The 21,493-nt window shown below is 47.7% G+C and overlaps 2 protein-coding genes across 8 annotated transcripts in view; both read right to left on the bottom strand.

Moving 5' to 3' along the window:
- Positions 1 to 214: 214 nt before the first annotated feature.
- On the bottom strand, positions 215 to 7,630 carry PRDM14 (PR/SET domain 14). Its single transcript, XM_037379119.1, has 8 exons — positions 7,304 to 7,630; positions 7,090 to 7,213; positions 6,699 to 6,764; positions 6,471 to 6,628; positions 6,028 to 6,298; positions 4,319 to 4,521; positions 2,513 to 2,614; positions 215 to 442 (listed from the first exon to the last, which is right to left on the bottom strand). The coding sequence occupies exons 1-8, from the start codon at positions 7,628 to 7,630 to the stop codon at positions 215 to 217; spliced, it is 1,479 nt and encodes a 492-aa protein (XP_037235016.1).
- A 6,854-nt stretch (positions 7,631 to 14,484) lies between these two features.
- Positions 14,485 to 21,493, bottom strand: part of NCOA2 (nuclear receptor coactivator 2) — a 189,769-nt gene continuing 182,760 nt past the window's right edge. For 6 of the 7 annotated variants that reach the window (XM_037381552.1, XM_037381550.1, XM_037381551.1 and 3 more), the window contains one exon: positions 17,955 to 18,292. In XM_037381552.1, coding sequence (XP_037237449.1) covers positions 18,281 to 18,292 — 12 coding nt within the window. In that variant the 3' untranslated portion in view covers positions 17,955 to 18,280. Of the gene's footprint in view, positions 18,293 to 21,493 lie in introns of all 7 variants that reach the window. The other variant, XM_037381549.1, reaches the window with a different exon arrangement.

The raw sequence follows: 21,493 nt of genomic DNA, 5'->3' as shown, positions 1-21,493 counted from the left end.
TTGGACTTTACTCCAGCATGGCATCAGGGTACCCAAGCAAGAAACTTCCATCCACTGCACTCAGAAACATTCCCAGGGTCCAGATACTGGACATACCTGAAGAGTCACTGTGAGGCTAAATGTCATCTCCTGCATTGTGCACACAAACACACACAAAAACACGTGCACATAGACATACATAAGCTGGTCCAGGACGCATCTACAGGGTTCTTGACTAATGAGCAGCATGAATCTTCATGTGGAAGTGGCAATCTTCCTGCTCTCGGAAGTGCTGGCCACACACTGAGCAAGTGCAGCCCTTCTCGCTGTTGTGCGTGCGCCGCACGTGGCTGTCGTGGGCTGCGTGTGAGGCGAAGGCTTTGCCACAGTGCTTGCACTTGAAGGGCTTCTCCCCAGAGTGCTGGCGGATGTGCGTGCGCAGGATGCTGGATGCCGTGAACGCCTGAAAGGGCAGGGATCAGAAAGCGGGGAGGAGTTGAAAGTAATCTATTTTCATATATATAATCCCCAGGTTCAGCTAACCCAGACCCCATCAAAAGTACTGTACCCTGAAAATAAGTCCTCAAATAGCTCAAAATCCTCAAGATAATTGGGAAAAAAAACCCAAAACCACAAAACCCAAGGAACCAGACGTCAACACATCACTATACAGATGTGGATGAGTCCATGGAGTTAGATGAAGCTCAGAGAAAGATTTCTCACCAGAGACACCAGTAAATCTCTCCTACTTGTCAAAGGGTAAGAAGGCAATACTGTCCTAATTAGATTTGCAGCTTCCTTATCACCTATACAGTCCTGCATCCATCTTTTGGGGTTTCATTTTCCCTGCTCCATAATACTTTGCTCTTTCTTCAGTCAGGCCTTCCAGCCTGTTTCCCCCCTCCCCGCCACATCCACACACCAAAAGGTACACTCAGCCACACTCCGTCTCCCTCGTAAAAGGTCCTTCTTCCTTTGTGGAGAAAACCCTCTCACCAAGACTTAAGCAGGAATATTGAAAAGTTGTTCATGTGTTCCCCATTTTCTCTTTTCCAGAGAAAGACGCTTCCAGGCCTTTCAATGTTTGCAGACCACGGAAAATAAATTATCTTTAGTACCAATATGGTGCTGAACCATCACAAGGAAGTTTTTACAGCAAAAAGCAATACATCTCAGATACCTTTTCACTAGGAACCTTAGAGCACAAGCCGATCTGAGGTTCCTGTAGAAAAGTTCCTGGCAGTATATATCAAGGTCAAAGTGTGTTTGAGGGCCAGAATGGTGACCTTAGCCCAACACTTTTTCTTTAATCTCACAGTGTCACCAAGATAGTGAGCAAAGGGGGCAGGAAAGCAAAGCTGCCCAGAGCACAGATATCATTAGAGGCAGAAGAGGCAAAAAGGAATCATGACTGTGTAGGAGGAACAGGCGAGGATACTTTAAAATAGCCTGTTTTCCCAGCCACAGAAATGCTGGCTATGTCCCAGGATAGCTGCAGCCTGAAGACCAATGGTTTAATCTGATCCAATCTGCACCAGTCCTACCAGACTGGCTGGGGGGTGGCCAAGGGTCCCACGCATCCTAGAGATCCATTCACAGAGCGACCTGTAAAGCTCTGCCATCTCTTCCTGTGATAGGAAGATTAAAGGATGACATTTCATCCTGAAGTCTGCATCTGCCTACAAGTGTTCAGGATGTCTGGGAGCGAAAAAATATAATAGGCAAAAAGATCTAAGGTTCTTTAATACAGGACACTTCAGATCTGTGTTAGTCCAGCCAGTCATAAACAAAACTCTCCCAAAACCAGAAGCACCTTACTACATATGCTGACGGTGCTTCTGCATTGCATGGACACTCTGTAGCACCTGCAGCCCCTATGATATTCATCCAGCAGCGGCCTGTACATCCATCCTCCGTCTGCTGGGAGAGCCATCACTGCTTTCCCAGGGAGAGCTCACCTGAATCACCCCTCCTGTGAAGGGCAGTAAGTAACAGCCGAGCACATTTTGATCAGTGCTGCGTGTTCTTTTTCAAATGAAACCTCCATGCCCAGTTGCACAATGGCCCCGTTACTTCAAGGCAAGCATGCGCGCTATGTCATGTCTTGCAGATTCAGCTTATCGGCCAAATCTGGGTGCTGCACTCCAGAAGCAGTGTCACTAATATAAAAAAATACCTATTTGATGAAAAAGAGGAATATTGGATCTAGCTACATGCTTCAGATGGCACTTGAAATGCTCTAAATCTTTTCTAGACCTTATCCCCACTGCAGGTCTCTGAGCTAGGACAAAACACAGATTCCACATCAGCTGGAGACCAGATCTTGTTTCTTCAGTCTCTGCAACCCTGTTATTTCAACTGACAACTGTGCCCAGAATATATACTCACTTATCTGGTTATCAACTTAGATGACATTTTCTTGAAAGAAAACAGCAAAGAAACAGAAAAAATTGATAAAAGGAAACAGAGCATGAAAGAGCTGCCTCCTGGGTGATACTGAGCACGACAGGGATGGGACAGGGCTTTGCGTTACCTTGTTGCAATAGACACATTTGTAGGGGCGCTCCCCGGAGTGAACCCTCATGTGTTTGTTCAGGCTGGAGGACTGAGAAAAGGTCTTCCCACACACTGAGCACTGTGAAAAAAAATAAAAGGGATAAAGTTAAAAGGAAGCACAAAACAGCATTGCTGAAACAACAAATTAGGTATGTGGATGATGTGTGCATGTATTTTCCTACGTATATTTATGTATATATTTATCTACATACATATGTGTATTTATATGTATACAAACAGCAGTAATTTAAGCAGTAACAATTTAAATACAGTCAAAATGTTATTTACTCTGGTTTTAAGAACGGATTTTTTTTAAAAAAAGGAAACATGCAAAATTTCAAAGCTTTTTTTGTGTTGTTAAAATTGTTTTATTAAAAATCATCCTCCAGAACATTAAGACTATTGATTTTCAGTAATCAAAATCTGAAAATTTCTGTCAATCTTCAAACTGTAAATCAAGCTGCAGTTGCTATTTTAAATTTTTGTTCAAAAGATACAACTTCCTAAAAAAATTTTAAGGGGATCTCTTAACATAATAACCATTTTTTCAGAACCAGTACTTAGCCTACAGCTTGATCTGTCAGCAGTGACTCTCCTTAAGAGTGAAGCAAGCAGCATTCTTCTGCCCAAGGAGCTGCCACCTTCACGGTGTGGTGTGCGCTCTGTGGGCAGCAGCTACACGGCAAAACAATTCAGAGGGGGCTGAAGTCACTTGAGAGACCTGCACTGATTCAGTGTGATTTGTATGAGCCACAAAATTATTTCCCCCATAGAATTAATTTGAAACAAATTCATAAATTCAAAATAAGCTAAGCTATTACTCATCTTCAAAGAAGGTAATTTTTCTTACTGACATTTTCTCTCTGCTTTTTGAGTCGATCTGTTCTCATATAAATGCAATTTATTCAGAACAAGTTTATCTTCCTGCTGTTCTAAAGTACTTCCTTCATATGCATTCCAAAATAAATGGAAAGGGTGAACAATTACATAGCATTCATTACCTCATATTTGATATAATAGTATTTTTTATCTGTCACTAGATCAGTGCTACATTCTGTCATTGTAATATTGCAGATTCAGTGATAAAAGCTTTTCCTGAAAAATACACATTATTGCAGGACCATCTATGAAATCCGTATTTGGAGGATTTTAGGACCAATTTAACTGGCATTTCAAACACCGGAACTTGCCCTTCCCAAACCTTTAGGAAAAGTCTTGATTTTCAGTGTTCCTAGAGAAAACTGATGCTACAAAGAGGTGTTTGGTGGAAATGAGGAAAAGTATCTCAGCAAAGATTTGCTTCCATCAAACGAAAACCTGCTCCATGTTGAATCTAAAACTTTTTCAACTCCCATTTTGTCCAACAGATTTGTCGGCTCTTAGGCTTAAAAGGAAGGGTGAGGAACATCAGACATTGTCTTTCCTGATCCTGGACAAGTGGAGCGCCTTCAAACACAAGTTACCCCCCACACTGTAAGAAAAGTAGCAAAACCCACAGGCAAACATTTAAAAAGCCCAGTTGAAATACTGTTTCTTTTTGAACTCTTACTGAGACTGTGGAGGTTTTTTTCCCCCCAATATAAATCCATTGAATTTCTTCAACTAAATTCAGCTGCACAAGACAAACTCTTCCTGTACAGGCAGAGCAGTCCCACCAGGGAACTACCAGGGAAACTGGAGGAGGGAAAACAATATCAGCATCTTTCCTCGGCCAAAAGGACTCCTTAAGTAGTTCCCCCCCAGAAGAGCCGGTAATCGTGGAGAGACCCGGGAGCAGGCTCACCTTGTGAGGTCTGTGTTTTTCGTGAACGTGGAGAATATGGATCCTCAGCCTGTCCTTTTTTTCAAAGGATCGGTTACAAAGGTGACAAGGAAATTTGCGGTCCCCCTGGTCCACGCAACGAGTGTACTTGAGGTGCTTGTCCCGGTAGTACTTGTAGGCAAACACCTTGCCGCAGCGCTCACACTTAAAGCTCTCTCCGGCTTCTGTACAGCAGAAGGGAAAGTGCCACCTCCCCGTTACACCACAGCCAAAGGGGGTCATTTCAAATCTGCTTCCTTGTCAGAGCTGGTACCTGACGGGGAATTAAGTCTCCGGGAGGGCAATAACGACAAATGGATTCTGGAAACATCAGTAACAAAATACATGTCGGATCTCCTAAGCTTCGCACAGCCCCACTGCTAACGGAGGGAAGCAAACTAGAGCCCATAGCCTGGTAAAATTATTGGGCTTAGCTACCGACTTCAGCGTTTTCATCCTTTAACCTCCATAAACAGCGAGCGAATGTGAAAACTCAGCGTGGAGTCCCACTTCAAAGCGCCTCCCCACAAGGAAACATTGCCAGGTACTTCTTGACAATATCGTCCGTAAATTTTATTTCTCGCCCCCAAAAGAAAAATAAATTTGCACGTCTTTTCTATCATTTTCAAAACACTATCGAACAAAACCACGTTTCTTTGGTTTTCTTTTGTATTTCAAACTGTTCTTAACGCTCAATTTAACAACACAGGAAAATTTTTCAAACGTTTACACAACCTTTTCTTCAACAAAACTTCGTCTTAAGCCTTAAAATGAACTGAACAATTTACCAGCTGTCTGGACCAGGCACACCTTAAGATAACAGAGCTACAAAAATTGCCATGCCAAATTTTCGTGCCAATTTTCGTTTCTCTCTGACTGCTGCACCCGGCTGACCCACCATCCCCCAGCCGCTCCAGCTTTCCTTGCATCGGCACAATGAAACTGGTTTTCTACACAACATAAGTTTTGCTTATAAGAACGCTATATTTTCTACACGTTATAAGCAGAATTACTCCCGGACTAAACGCATTTGGCATTTATTCTGCAAGCGATATCAGCATTATCGGATCGGAACGACCTTGGCCTGCCCCGTTTACCGAGACTGTTACTTGCACAAAAAGCCATCACCTCAGGTACGTGCAGTCATTAAGATAAAACAGAACCAAAACAGGAATGCCCCCCAAAAGCCCCTCTCCTCCAAAAAGGGACTCTCCCTTCGAACAACGGCACTGGGAGGCCGAGGCAAGCTCAGCCCAGCAGCGCCAGATGCCTTACAATAGCCAGATGCACACTTTTAACTCCCCGTGGAAAGGCGAACTAGGAGCAAGCTGCCGGGGCAAAAAGGGGTGCCCCTCGCTCCGAGCCGGCAGCAGCTCTCGGTGCAATCCCCGGACTCCCCGCTGTCGAGGGCAGCTGCTGCTTTGGGGGTGCTGGAGGCTGCAAGGGAAGGGGACAGCGAGCGGACCGGGACTGCGGGGCCACCGTCACCCCGAGCATCCCCGCGGCAGGGCTGGTCACCCGCCACCGACTCACCGCAGGGACTGGGATGCGTTTGAAGTAAAACACAGCTGGGAAAAAGGTGATGCCCGAGTTTCTTTACCTCCCTTCATGCGAATCTAATCCTGGCCAGCCACAGGTCCATGGGAAGAAGGGGCAGTGCCCCTCCGGGGGTCGGTCGCTGGCAGGCTCACCTTCCGGGTGCTGCAGGGATCTCTTCCCCTCCGGCATGCCCTTCAGGCTGATGGGGATGCCCAGGAACTGCACGTAGCAATCGCCGTACCACACCAGCAGCTCCTGCTTCGGCAAGATTTGCTTGCAGGTCTCGTAGAAGATTTGCCCCTGGCACTGGATAGCTGTCAAATTCTGCTCCTCGGGGAACCTGGCACAGTTCACCAGGGACATCCAGTTGCCAGAGGTGCCCTTCCCGTCGATGAAGTGGCTCAGGCGACCGTATTCAAAGATCTGGAGAGCGGGGAGAAGCGGATCAGCTTCGCCGGACCCTTCCCGCTCACACCAGCCCCACCACCCACACTGGGCCGAGCCGGTCTTGCCGGCTGCGGGAGAGGGGCGGCCGAACGCCGCGCCCCGGCCCCGCGCAGGGGGTGCAGGGGGAGCCCGGCAGCGCCTCCGCTACCTCCCACATCAGCGAATTGTCGTCGTAAGTCTTGATCTCGCTGGTGTTGACCACTTTGCCTTGGAAAGGGCCGAAGCGGACTCCTTTGGGTATGGGGTCCGTGCAGAAGACTCCGAGCTGAGACACGTCCCCGTAGGCCACCCGCAGCACCGAGAGCCCTGCGGGGGACAGGGCGGGCTGAGCGCGGCCCGGGCGCGGCGCGGGGCGCGGGCAGCGCCGGGTCCCTACCTTCAGGCAGCTGCAGAGAGTCCCTGTCGGGCAGCGGGGCGGAGGAGGAGGAGGCGGCCGAAGCACCTGCAGAGAGGGAAACCCCTTCTTCAGCCCGGCCTCAGCCGTGCAGGTGCCGTAAGGCGGAGGGAGAGCGTCCCACCGCCCCTGGCAGCGGCCGCCCCCCGCATCGCCCCCCGGCTTTCCCCCGGTGTGGGCTCGTAACACGAGAAAACCACAGGAAAAGGCGGCCCGACGCGCCCCTGGCCATGCCCCGTGAGCCTGGCTGCGGCGGGACCGCCTGCCCCCCTCGGGGGACTGCCCAAACCACACGGCCGGCCACAAGGAGCGACCCGGTTTCCTTCCCGCCGTCGCCGGCAGCGCCTTGCGCACACGCCGGAGACCCCCTTACCTGGGCTGGCGGGGGGCACCCGGAGCCCCGAGATGGCGTGGAGGCTCCCGGCCAGCTGGCTGCTCTGGAGCGCCCCGTACAGCACCGCGTTGAGCTGCTCCTCGGTGAAGTGGTACCTGCAGCTCTGCCCCGCCGCCCCGCCGCCCCCCGGGCTGCGGGCACCCGTGCGCGGGGAGCCCGGGCAGAGCGGCGGGGGCGAGCCTGCGGCCCCCACCTGGCGGGGCGAGCCCTCCCCGGGAGGGACGGGGACCGGCGGCGTGCCGTAGAGGAGGAAGGGGAAGCCGGGTAAGGGCTCGGGGGGCAGGAGGGGCGGCTGGCTCAGGGAAGAGGGGACCCTGCTGAAGCTTAAGGGGGGCAGAGGCGGGGAGGCGGGGACCAGCCCGTCCAGGGATTTCAGGGCCTGGGAAAAGTCGGGGGCCTCCTCGACGTACTGGCCAGGAGGGCAGAAAGGGGGGTAGTAGGCAGCGAGGCTGGCGGGGTCCATCCCGAGCGCGTCTCCGCCGAGTCTGGGAACATACTCGCCGGCCCAGGACAGAGCCATGTCGGAGCGGGAAGGGGGGGAGGGGGCGGGGGGAGTTGCCGGGAAGCGCAGGGGCTGACACCCGGGTGCTGCCGGCGCGGGGTCCCGCTGCGGGGCGGGGGCAGGACGGAGGAGCGGGAGCTGCCGCCCGCTGCCCTCCGTCGCCCGGCGCCGTCGAGGCGAGCGGGCCGGCCACCGCCGCCCCCTGCGGCTATATGTGCCCGGGGAGGGGAGGGAGGGAGGAGGACAGGCGGGGGCGGCCCGCTCCGGGGGTCGCGCAGCCCCGGGGGCGGGCGGGGAGTCTGCCCCGACCCGCGCCCCTGCCCGGGGCAGAGCCGCGGCTACTCCCGGGCAGGCCGAGCCGCCTCTCTCCCCACCGAGGCCGGCGGTGTCGGAGTGGGCGCTGGGCGGGGGGGGCGCAGCCTCCCGGACCCACCTCCCCCGCCGCCGCCTCTGCCCTGCGCCTCCCCAAGGCCCGGCCGACGGGCCCGGCCGCGGCGCGGGTGGGCTCTGCCTCTCCCCGGAGCAGGAGGCCGGGCCGCGGGACCGGTGCGCCCCACGGGCGGGCGGGTGCTCCCCACGGATGGGCAGGAGCTCCCCACGGGCGGGCGGGTGTGCCCCACGGGTGGGCACCTACTGCAGTAGGTGAGCGCCGGCCCGCGGGCCTCCGTGCTCCCCAGCCCCCGCCAGTGTCTGGGGGGTCGCAGCCGTGGGTTTTGGATACGGAAAGTAAAAAACCGACTCTGAAACGCGGGTGGCCTGAACGCACAACAGCGCGCTCCCAGCCGCTGCAGCGACGGGCATTGCCGAGGCGATTTGACTTTAACGTGGGGTTGCCGGCTGGGTGCCTGGCAGGACACGGGCTCCTCCTGGGGTTTCCCAGGCTCCAGGACCTGCCCAGAAAGGGACCAGGGGAAGGCATCTGGCCCATGCCCTCTGCCGTGGTGCTGGGCGATGATCCCCTTCTGAAGGCTTTCATCCTGGTTTTTGTGGGGTTTCTCCTTCTAATCTCCCCTTCCTCCCAGATGGCTACGTGCTGCAATCGCTATAAAAAGGGGACCTGGGAGGGGCTGCAGGATCCCAGGGGCCCAGGCGTGCACCTTGCCAATGCGGGATGTCACCCCTGCTGGTGCAGGGAGATGGAGAAATTTTTAGTCTGGGGCAAAATTCCATGCAGAGTGCTGCCCACCTTGGGGAGCTTATTCTCTGCCACTGTCCAGCCTGGGTGACACTGCTCTGCAGGTGTGGGGGGAAGGGATGGGGTAGGCTGTGCTACACTGCAGAGAGCCTGGGGACTTGCACCCAGAGCAAGGCAGCGTAAGGTGTCCTGGGGCACGGCACAGCATAAGCCAGACTGCACACAGACACAGCCAGAGTGGGGAACAAACACAGCCAGGCCTGACTCCCAGAGGCTGAGATGCCATTTGAGTGGTTATGGTGTGCTATAAAAATTAATTACCATAGCTCCCTGTGAGCCTCTGTAAAATAATGCCCTCATCCAGAAGAAGGGATGTGTTAGGAATCACTTGAAGTAGCCTCAGAGAGACTGTGGCTCCAACATTCACTGACAGCACTTGACCAGAGGTGAAGCCATCCTTATAGTCCTCATTTCTTATCTGGCCTGAGTGAAGTGCTCTGAAATAGACAGTTGAGAGAGAATCACCAGCTGCCTGGGACAATGAGGGTGTTCAGAACACAGGACCTCAGGCACTGTAATTCCTACCTACCAAAAGCTTGGATTTGGACCCTCCTCTTAATTTTTTCACTCAGGACATAAACACTGAGACAGAAAACACAAGCAAACAACACTACCAAGGCAGACCCGGAACTGATCCAGGCTTTCCCAGCTCCCAAGACACCTTCCATAGTCAGCCCAGCACAGCTTTGCTCCCAAACTTGTTTGAACATTTATGTACTGATGATATGCCAGTGGGCTGCGCTGCCATTCAGCGTGACCTGGGCAGGCTGGGGGGTTGGGCAGAGAGGAACCTGATGAAGTTCAACAAAATGAAGTGTAGGGTCCTGCACCTGGGGAGGAACAGCCCCACGCACCACCACAGGCTGGGGGCTGACCTGGACCTGCTGGAAGGCAGCTCTGTGGGGAAGGGCCTGGGAGTGCTGGGGGACAGCAGGCTGGCCATGAGCCAGCAGGGTGCCCTGGTGGCCAAGGAGGCCGGTGGTACCCTGGGGTGTGTTAGGAGTGTGCCCAGCAGGTGGAGGGAGGCGATCCTCCCTGTCTACTCTGCCCTGGTGAGGCCACTTCTGGAGTGCTGTGTCCAGTGCTGGGCTCCCCAGTTCAAGAGAGACAGGGCACTACTGGAGAGGGTCCAACAGAGGGTTGACTAGGGGACTGGAGCATCTCGTTTATGAGGAAAGGCTGAGATTTTATGGTTATCTGTCTTTTTTTTTTTTTTTTTACTTTCTCTGTGTTGTTGCAAATCTCTGTTATTTGTAAGACAGAATTGGTTCTGTATTGCTTTAGGAAACAGTTGCAGGCAGGCAGTTTGATCTAGTTTTATTGATGCAGCATCAGTAGCATAAATGTAGTACCAGCATTAATCAGATTTACAGGAATAAGCCTTTGAGCTCTGATTGCACAGAAAAGTTTGAGTTACCCTTAGAAATTAGGTGTTGCCAGATAGTATGGAATCCTTTGGCTACCCTATGTCCACCTATCACAGCACAGGAGAAGGTCCTTGTGGAGGAGACATGCTCGCATTGGAAATTCAGGAGAAATGAAGACAAACACAATGTGAGATTTTAAAATTCTCATCACTAGTTAAATTGTAAACATGCCCAGAAATAAAAATACTCATTTTTTCTAGAAGCTTGATGACACAGGGCCCCGGAGAAGAAAAGGTCTTGAGGCACTGTTGCCGCTATATTGTAGAAAAACTTGAGAGGCTTCTGTCCCCTAAGAGGTTAAAGGCATTTATTGCACTAAAGAAGTCCGGAGCTCGTGGGGGGGAGGATGCGGGGAGAGAAGAGCAGCCGCGCAGAGCCACCCCCGGCCGGCAGGCGAGCCCGCGGCCAGCCCGGTCCCTGCCGCCCCGCTCGGCGGGGCTGTCCCGGGGCTGCCGGACGGGGTGGGGGTTGGGGGGGCGTCCAGCGCCCCGGGGGGTGGGATGCTCCTGTCCTTTCTCGGGAACGGCTGGGAATTCGGCCGCCAGAACGAGCCGGGGGCTGGTATTGCTCACCGTGGCAGGGGAGCTGTTCTGTAGAAATAAAACCAATTTCGAAGTGCTAGTCCCGACGTGTGTTTTCAGCCTGGCCAGGGAAACAGCTTGCCTCTTCTGCCAGTGAGAAAGGGGCAAACAGAAACGCCGATTCAACTCGAGGGGAAAACCCCAGCTCACACACACTTGGTCCAGCCAGGCGCTCCTTCTTGCAGAGCATCCATACTGCCAGCAGTGGGGACGGGTGGACAGACCGACGGGACGGATGTGGACATCATGTGAAGGGAAAATTCACCCTGAAGTTCTGGCTACAAAAAGAAAAGCCTCAAAACGAGCCCTGGGGACTCCCTCACTCCCCAGCAGCCCCCAGCTGCTGCACCAGGAGCGGCTCCCACAGCTGCTGGTATTTAGGCATCTTACAGATGTCCCCAGGCCAGAGCCACCCACCCCAGCACACTGTGCTTGGCAGCCTCCCACCTTCGCCCCGCGGGTCCCTGCTCAGGCTGGCCGATGCGGCTTTCCTGTTTGCAGATTCACCCAGTAGGGAAGCTGAGCACAAATCCCAGAGACACACACACAGGACACACACGCAGAGGACGCTGACATGGCCAGTCACCCAGACTGCCACAGGCAAGGTGCTGCCCTCAACAGCACCCACACACAGGAGCCATGTAAGACATAAACACAGGCAGCCAAGTCCCCTCCTTCTCTCTGGCTGGTAGAGGTGTACGTTCACTGGTGAATGTGCACACACTCTATGTTCACAAGCACTGACACGTTCATGGATTCTGAGAGTATGGGCACAGCCCTTCTGCCTACCTGGAGCCTCCGCCCACATCCCAACCCTTGCATCTTCTTCAAGGGTCCTTCACTCGCTGGCTGGTGCAGCTGAATGCACGGAACGAGCACTCACACGCTCATCCTTTGGGCACTCCACGTTCCACCTGTACTCCAATGTACACTTGTACAAGATTTCACCCTTCCAGGCAGGAGGTAAGCCGTGTTCTGTTTCAGCCACTATCAAGTGTTTCTCACTGTTCCTTAATATGGTCTACGTGACCTTTCTTTTCTTTTTTGTCCTGAGAGTCTCTCAGATTTCTGGTTTGGAATACTGTTTTTCTTTTGGTTGCCTCCTCATACCGATCAAAATATACATCCCACTGAAACTGCGGTGCCTTAGGCCCTCTGGTCTCCTAAGGCGCTTAATCCTTTCAATGCAATCAGCCATGGTTTTTTTCCACCCCCCAAGGTAAGTATCCAGAACCGGACACTGAAGGGAAGGAGAAGAGACATGCAAGAGGTCCCTCCTGGTCACAACACCTAGTGTGAGCTCACCATGCTGGCCAAGGTTGGGGTCATTAGCAGCAGTACTAAAGGACACTCAGACTGGAACCAAAGACGGGGAAGGGTTAATGGGGTCCATCATTCCACCGGAGTCTTTAACTGCTAGGGCAATTTCTTTTGCAGCTGAGAGATGTCCCAAGAGTCTGCCCCTGAGTGGCACAGACCTCCATGCCCAGCTCTGAAGGGCCACCATTCGTACAGGTTCATTCATGCTGGGAACTTTTAGTTAGTGGGCCTCTGGACTGTGTTAAAAATCAATGTATTAAAAAGCTGTATTAAAAGCAGGGTTTCAGCAGCCCCCGCATGCTGCAGGAGTCCACAGACCATCGTGGGCTGAAGCAAGCCTCAGTAGTAGGGATTCCAGAAAGGTAAGAGGACACAAGTCTTATGTACTCATTACATACATAAGGCCACAGAACTACTTAAAGCTCCTCTGGGTTCTCCTTTCTTCAGCGCAAGAACTACTTTATCATGAAGGTCAACAGCCCCCTGGCTTGTGTCAGAAACCGTGTGGCCAGCAGGACCAGGGCAGTGACCGTCCCCCTGCACTGGGCACTGGTGAGGCCGCCCCTCGAATGCCGTGTTCAGGTTTGGGCCCCTCACTGCAGGAGGGACACTGAGGGGCTGGAGCGTGTCCAGAGACGGGCAGCGAAGCTGGTGGAGGGGCTGGAGCACAAGGCTTATGAGGGGTGGCTGGGGGAACTGGGGGTGTTTGGCCTGGAGAAAAGGAGGGTCGGGGGGGACCTTATTGCTCTCTACAGCTGCAAGAAAGGAGGTCGTAGTGAGGCAGGTGTCAGACTCTTCTCCCAAGTAACAAGCAATAGGACAAGAGGAAACAGTCTCAAGTCACGCCAGCAGAGATTTAGATTGGATATTAGGAAAAATTTCTTCACCTAAAGGGTTTTCAAGCACTGGAACAGGCTGCCCAGAGAAGTAGTTGCATCACCGTCCCTGGAGGTATTTAAAAAGATGTGTAGATGTGGCGCTTAGGGACATGGTTCAGTGGTGGACTTGGCAGTGCTAGGTTAACGACTGGACTCAATATTCTTAAAGGTATTTTCCAATCTTGACGATTCTATGGTTTCACTGTGATTATTGTTTCAGGGGACAGGGTATAAGTTCAGTCAGGATGCCCACTCAGGCTGTACTTGGCATCTCTACCTCTACATTTCATAGCCCACAAGCCAAGGCAGAGGGCAGACACCCCCTGCTGCTCTCTTCCCTTGGCATAGCTGGAGCCCAAGCACAGTGTGAGGTGCAGCCCTCCTCCCGTACTGGATACAACACGTCAAGAACCAGCAACAAGCTGGGGAATAATTCAAGGAACACTGGGCATCCCTGTTCTGCCCCTGTGAAAAGTCTGGTCTGCAAAACATACGGATTTTGCAGCATCACCTTTTGTCTCTTTTGTCATGATGTCAGGTTAGAAGAACTTGTTTGTATGTCACATGCGTTGGTCTCTGTGAACAAAGCCTATCCTGAAAGTGAAAGGCAGCACCTCTCTTTCATAAAGTCAGTTACACCAGAGGTCATCGTTAGGTATTTCAAATGGTACCAGGAGTTTTAGCTAAAACTGTCATCTAGAATTTTCATTTCTTTTAATATTAATAAATTCTACGGGGATAATTTTTGCCTAAAGGCAAATTTCTGATAGGAAACATTTTGTTTTCTCTACTTGTTTCTGACCTTACATTAGGAAGAAACATCTTCTTTCCTTGCTTTCCTTAATGTGGCAGTATTTTCCTCATATCCAAGGATCACCATCATTTTGCTGAAGCCAACAGACCTGCAGGATAAGCCTTGTTTTGGTAGGAATGGTGAAGGGTTAACATTGGAACATCTTTAAAACAACTTTAGCTTCTCATATTTTTAATATAAATAGCTTTTCTCCCTCTTCCATCTCTCAAAGAGAACAGAAGATTTCTCTTCATAAACAAGCACTCTTGTAGCTGCTTTTCTTTATTTATGTTTTAAATTGACCAGTCAAACTTTTCTGACTGCCTTAAATTAACCATTTTGGCATAGCAAGGAGAGCCAGCCCTTAACTCTACTCAGTCCCACTTCACACCACTTGAGGTCTGCCTCTGCTGAAACTGTCATGAAAGACACCCCTTTCATCCTGGCTGTGATATAAACAAGTACTCATAATGAACTGTTTTCACATTAAGCCACCTGATAAACATTTTCTGTTACTATAGCGTTACAAAGATAAAAGGATTTGAAAGTAACACCTAGTTGGAATACATAAATGTCTTCCACATAGAAAGCCTGCTATCTTTTTAAGAGCTGCCGACTCATCTACCCTCTACTATCTTACGCCCTTCTAAGAATAAATGAAGACACAACAGAAACACGTTGAAATCTCTGAAGCCATGTAAAACCCGAAGGCATTAAAATTTATTAAATGATGCAATAACAACAGAATTCTTTATTTACAATAGCATTATTTAACATCAAATAAGCAAATAGCATCAGCAAAGCAATATTAACTTGCATAAATGTATTTAAAATTTCTCTGAATATATCTACCTTTGCATAAACTGCTCACACTAGAAATACAAACATCAATGCAGGTGAACAAAGTGATGTTCAGAGTCAACTCCGTTTTGAAAATAAATCACAACCTGAAACACTGTAAGCTTTCTCCTGAAGAACCATAGTTTATATATTGCTTAATTTTACCCTTGTATAATCTTTTCATATACACACATCTCAGATGCAACTTCATGATGAACTGTACAAATAAAACCCACAAATGACATAAAGGGAAAAAATTAAATGACAGTAAATGCTTGAAGAAATGTGTCCATCATCTCTATTGAACAACATAAAGATTAAGTGATGATGCACTTATTCCAAAATTGTACACAATTCACTATACAAATATAATACATCAGACAGCTATGTAGGAATATACAAGACTTAAAAACAGATCTAAGGCATTATGCTAGATTTTAGCATTTTGAGGTTCTTGCACATAGCTTTTACCTGTAGTAAGAAACTTAAAAGATTTTGTTTTAGTCTACAAAGAAACACCAGGGAGAAAATTCTAATTAAAATCAAAGCCACTACAGTAAATTTTCTTTTGTGCAGAGAATGCTTTTGCTCTTAGGCAGCATACTACCATACAAATACTAGAAAACTTTTAAATTCACACCAACAATTAATGGCTTAAGTTGCATTTCAAAACTGATTGTGTATCTTTGGGTTCTGCAAGTGGAGCTGTGCCACCCATTTCATCTGTTAAGCCCATATGAATTCTGCTTTTAAACAAAGATTAAAAAATGTATTGTATAAACTGCAAAAACATTGCTTTTAATTAATACAGGCCCAAAGGGATACCGGTGTGGGACGATATTTTAAAGATTGAATACAAATTAATTCATTGTAGCAAAACAGCTCACTTCACTTTTTAAACTTACCACATTACATGAACACTTAAAACAGGTCGTATGACCATATATATGCTTATTTTTCACATTATGCGCCTTTCACATTTAGTAATGTAAGTAGAACACTGATTAATTGTTCTGTTAAACAAACCCCAAGTACTTTCTCCAACAAATTTACTGTATACAGGATGAAAAATACTGATAATGAAGGGAATTGATTTGGCTTATTTGTTTCTATAGTGATCAATATGATCAGAAGATTCCTTCACTCACTTTTCTCTTTCATTAGTTAGAAGACGACTAAAGTCACGATGAACCCAAACAGAGCCAAAGTGATAGGTACAATCTCCTTTCTTTCAAAATGGCAATGGATGAGGAAGTATCATAATCACTACAGATGATAAGGGTTTGCAGGTCTGTCATGAAACAGGACAAATTTAACTATTTTGTCCACTGTGAAAGAGAATAATCTGCAGCGGTTACAGTTAAGAACTGAAAAACAAATGGAACAGAAACAAAACTATTTTAAAACTAATTTTACACTTTGCGGTGCATGAAGTTAATTCCTTCAAATTTATACATTTCTTATATAAGTATTTTTTTGTCAGATATATAATACAAGTTTAACACAAATGTCGTTGTAGTAATGAGGCTGTGGAGCTCAGGGCTGACAGTTACTTTGGTTTCCCATCAGCAGGTAGAAGCGATGACTCAGCTGACTAAATATTCTGTTTCACTTTGGTAACAGAACAGTGACAGCTGAAAAATGTTCTTTCTCCAAAACGGTGGCACTGCCCTCCTTAGGGGCAAACACAAGTGCACATTTTCTGGGCTTTCATCAAAAGCCTTCTACAGAAACAGCCCGTTTTGAACCACCTTTTATCATTATTTTCCTCAGCCCTGATATAGAACGGCTGCTATTTTATTTGGACTCCCACCTGAAAACCAGAAGAAACTGAAAGGCGACAGAATAAACCTTTCGCTCCCAAAAGGCATGGCTGATGAGATATTATAAAATGCATTGCATTTTACATGACATCAAAACATTTCATTCACGTTAGAAAGTTTGTGGATTAAGGGTCAGCAGAAAGAAAACAAGTCAAACCCATCAATTTCTTAATATTTCAAGTCCTCAGAAACTGATGTCAGGTTAGTAGAAGATTATTCCAACCACAGTGGGCAAGAAAAAACCCCAAACCCCCTAACAGTGGCCTGCTTAGTAACAGTTTTTCTAAGATTTGTTACGAAAGGATATAAACATACAAAAATCAAGAATTGGTTCCTACAGTGGCTGCATATAATATAGGTTAGTTAAATGACATTATGAGCAGAATCACAAGGTTTAGAAAATGAGAAGTCTCAAGCCTACAAATTAGGTCTAATCAAGGCATTGTGATCCTTTACAAAACACTTTTCCAGGAGACACACACGGCTAAGAAGATATCTAATTTAATACTGAAGTACCTCATTTGGAATCAACTTCACAACATGTATATCTCACAAAAATTATACAAGTAAAACACTTAGGTTTTCAACTTAAATTATTGCTTGTTTACATATAAACTGGATTTTATGTACCTTACAAAACGTCCTTGTAGTCCACACTGCTTTAAAATAATCAGAAACACACGATAGTGGTGAAGTCTGTAGTGATATCTGCTACAGGTATTACAAGAATTGTTATTTTCCCAGCTAAGGGGATGGGAACCAGAAATTATGATGCTTTAAAGCAGGTATCTTGAGCTCTTTGATATTATGCACCAATTCTGCCACTACCATAATCAGTACATGCATTACCATCAAAATTTGCTGTTCAGCATCCAGTAACTGGCTGTCCAGATTGCTGGAAACACACCCAGGGAAATAAAGGAGTAACCTGTTCTTTTATTCTATTAGAAAAAAGAGGAAGATAACAGAGGTCAGGAGAGCCAGGTAAAAAAAAAATAAATCAGGATTTGCTGTTTGTTAGGAATTTAATTAAATAAGAATGTAACCAACTCGTATTTTTGGATTCATGACTTGCATTATAAACATCACCACAAAACCCAAACAAAATGCCCCTTATAAACAGCCCCCTCACAGAGTATTTTTCATCTGTTTTACAACTTTAACCCCATTCAGAATTGGTCTGTATAGTTTTCTGCATTGGTTCGTCTTCTCTGACTTGTTGTCAGTGGAACGTGCTCGTTGAAGATCTCTATATGTACCAGACGTTGCTTCTACACCCTCCTCCATGCCTCCTCTCTGCCCCAAAATGCAGGCCTTAGTCTAAAACACCAGTTTTCAGACAGAACTGAATCCTTTGCACCAGACTGAGTAAGCCAGGGAAAACAAAGCAAAAAAAAAAAAAAAAACCAACCCCAAGGTCTAGAACTAAACAGAAACAGAACAAGAGCATGGTTGTTTTTCTTTAAATACATACATTTAAATACATTCAATCTGACATGGTTTATGAAAATTGCCTGTCAACATTTACTTCGCAGGAGAGATCTAAGTTGCACTAAGGTGAATGCAGTGAACAGACTGAGCAACTGTCTGTACGCTAGCTTCAGACTGTCAAAGAAGAGGCTGCTCTTCGGCAACGACCACCCGGCTCCCCTCGGGAAGGCAGGGCTGAGTCCTGTCGGCAGCAGGCAGCCACCCCTGGCCTGGCAGCTCAGCTGGGTCACGACAAACAGACGCAGCTCTTCAAATCGGTAAGGATTTGGGGCTGTAAGCCCCGTCAGCTGAAGGAAGGAGCAACCAAACCACCCTCAGGGTCAGCAATATTTCTGCAAAAAAGAGAAATTGGAGAAAAACAATTAATTCTTCCTTCTACGACAGTGAAGATGGATAGGTCAATGAGAGTGGGAAGCTGGACCACAGCATCCACTGTCAACCATACATTGGTGGATTACTTTCAACCTGAAATATAACTGGAATTTATAAAGCTAGACTATTCTTTTGCGTACACTGGTACAACTGACCTGTGATTTACCTCCAGTAGTATCGGTGGAGGTTTAATTTCACTGCATTCTTAGGTCCTTAATTCATTACAATTATCATGGACATTATAACAATTCAGGACCATCTATCCCTTGTAGACTCCAGCTAAAGGCACAGCAATATGGTTTAAGAGAAGTCTCCTTCTTGGGAGTATGTGCAAAATCTTGCTGTGTTAGCGTCACCCTCAAAGGAAACAACTGCTTGGTTCACTTTCCCCTCTAAGAATCATAACAAAGAAGGGAATAAAGAAGTAAAAAAAAGTTTCAGCTACTGATCCCTAGAGATGTTCTTCACATCATACTTACTACTCTTGCAGTGTCTTTACACAAACAGAGTAGAAACTGGTTTCAGCTGAGTGGATTATCTTGTACTTTCTATTTAAAACCCCCTCAGGATGTGGTTTTCACAGTTGTTTTAAGACTGTCCCTTCCACTGACTGCAATCTGTGCCTCTCTGCTTTCCTCCCCTTGCAAACTCGTGCTCCCATGGTGCACTGTGGTCAGTCAGGTCAGAGAGCCAATAAAGCCAAACCCATTTTTTTCCTCCCCTGGGGTTGCTTTTCACTCGCATCCCATGGCTCCAGCAGCAGAGCAGCTCTTTGCTCACAGACTCCTGCCGCCGCCGTCTGGAAGCTGTCTACACCATGCTTTGGACTTCACCATGCTTCCCTCTGCAATCACATGAGGCCTGGAAATGTATCTTTATGGACAAAGGAAGTCGGTGCCAGGTACCATCCTGCAATTTGGGAGAGCAAGGTCCTACGTTTTGTACATTCGCTATTCTTGGCCCAGAGTTGGAGCTCTTTGAGGGTGAACAGCCACAAGCACAGTCTGGAGGCCCACACAGCGAGTCCTGCTCCTGCTCCTTGTCGCTTTGTCACAGCACAGAGACACCACACGCACATCCCTCATGCCCTGACTAATATGGACAAGCTAAATGTTGGCTCCTCTTCCTAACATGTTGAGAGGCAGTTTGGGGAATGTGTTAGTGCTTTTGATCATGAAGTGCACAACAGAAGCAAAAGTCCTTATTTTCAGAGTAGACATTTAGCAAACAGTATCTCTACAGAGATGCTGAATAAAGGCTCCCACTATACCAGTGACTTAAAAAAAAAAATAATGTACTGGAGAAGTTTTTTTTAATAATTTAAGAAAGATTTGAGTCACAGGGTGATAAAATATATAAAGGAGTGAGCAAGACAAAGAAGGCACAAGTGTACCTCCAGAAAAAACACTCCCCCACCCCTTTTTATTTACATATAACCAAGGGCTTTAAATAACTATGTCAAATTATTATTTCCAGGCTGCTAGTGAATGTGAGAAAAATTGTTCAGAATAACTTCCACGGCTGATGTACACAACTTCAGAGCACAGAAGTAATTTGGGAAGTCCAAAGATCATTGACTATAAGATTACTGCTATGCTGTTTTAAAGTTAAACTGGATGCCCGCCCCCTCAAAAACCTCAGCTACAACAGTATTCTTCAGACATTTACTTTATGAGGCAGGTTCAAAGTTTTCTTTTACCGTATGAAATTAGTTAATACACATCTGCTCCAATAATGGCAAAATAGTATATTAAACTGTTCCAGTTGCAACTATTTTCAGCTCTGCAAATGAAGGATACTTTGTGCCTTCAGAGAGGCAGAAATTTCCCTGTCCTCTAGTTACTTTAAAAACAGCTTCTCTGTTAAACATCAGTATCATCCTTGCAAGTCTTAAGCTGTAGAAGTTTCATCCTTAACGTGTTAAAATAATGTGAAACAGTATTAAGCAAACAAATTAAAACAGTAAATGTAGAGATCTGACATCCACAGCTGTACAGATTTCAGCAATAGCATGTTATTTCCTGGTTACTCAACTTTAAACAGAACCGATCCTTTTAAATGATAGCTATTGACATCAACTTTGTGAAACACTGAAGAAAACCTTGGATTTGTCAGAGGAGTTTCTTATTTGTCAGATGAACTTCTCAGCTTTCATATGTTAAAGCCACAACATCAATTCCATCCTTAGCTTTCTAATCACACAGCTTGAGCTTTAAAAAAAAGTTATGCAGGGGTAGCTTATTGCACAGGCGCATGAACTTAGTAGTTACTGAACCTCTATCACAGTCCAAAGTTCAGTAAAAGGTATTTACAGTGCATATAAACCATCTAGATTTTCCTTGACAGTCAGAGATGCATTAATAGAATAAAAGTAAAATCAGAGAGTGCTGTCTGACGTACCCTTCCAAAATAATTCAAGAGGCTGTAAGAAGTTACTTTTCTCCAGGTGAGCCAAAACCGCTCTCAGGCATGGCCGCCACCAGTCTCAGTGTCATGGCACCAGCTCCATTATTTTAATTTTAGACCCCACAGGCTCTGTCAAAGCCCTGCCGCTCATTTCCTCCACTTGTACCCTCTTCCCTGACTTCTCTCCACCCTCTCCTACCTTTTTCTGTCACACCCACTCCTTTCCTTCTCTCTCCAACCATTCCTTAAAACCTACCTCCTCCTTCCTTATCTTTAGTCTGCTTCCCCCTCAGCATCCTTACTCCCTCTCCTCCCTCAGTGCTACCTGGCATTTTGTTCTCTTGACAGCCTTGGCTTCTCTTAGCAGCGAAAATGTAAGGGGTGAGGGAAAAACATAAGGCGTGAGGGAACACCAGTCAGAAGGTCAGGTCTGGGTATGTGATAGCTTCTGCTGAAGCAGAACAGGCTGCTCCGTTAACCCTACAAGTGGCCATGGAATGGTGGCAGAAGAGCCCCAGCACAGCTCCCCCACTGCCGGCAGGCCGGCACCCATATTTCCATACGAACCAGGATGGTCTGCAGAGACCTGGCCCCCAGGAAGTTTTAAGTGCATATGCATGCAAAAAAAAAAAAAGGGTATAATAAAATATACGTATGTACGGGCTACTCCTTCCTTAGTACTTCCACATTCTTAATTTTCACTAATCCTGACACCTTTGCAGTCACGTTTTCTGAATTCCCCTTACTATTCACAT

This window comes from Falco rusticolus, chromosome 3 (assembly GCF_015220075.1).
Source record: "Falco rusticolus isolate bFalRus1 chromosome 3, bFalRus1.pri, whole genome shotgun sequence".
NCBI classification, from domain to species: Eukaryota; Metazoa; Chordata; class Aves; order Falconiformes; family Falconidae; genus Falco; species Falco rusticolus.
This window is presented reverse-complemented; position numbering and strand designations above follow the sequence as displayed.

Bases quoted from the DNA above. Each gene is read 5' to 3' on its own strand.
- PRDM14 (XM_037379119.1), bottom strand. From the start codon at position 7,630: ATGGCTCTGTCCTGGGCCGGCGAGTATGTTCCCAGACTCGGCGGAGAC. The intron at 6,765-7,089 runs GTAAGGGGGTCT...CCCTCTCTGCAG, and splicing joins GGTGCCCCCCGCCAGCCCAG to GTGCTTCGGCCGCCTCCTCC. The intron at 2,615-4,318 runs GTGAGCCTGCTC...TTTTTTTCACAG, and splicing joins AAAAACACAGACCTCACAAG to TGCTCAGTGTGTGGGAAGAC.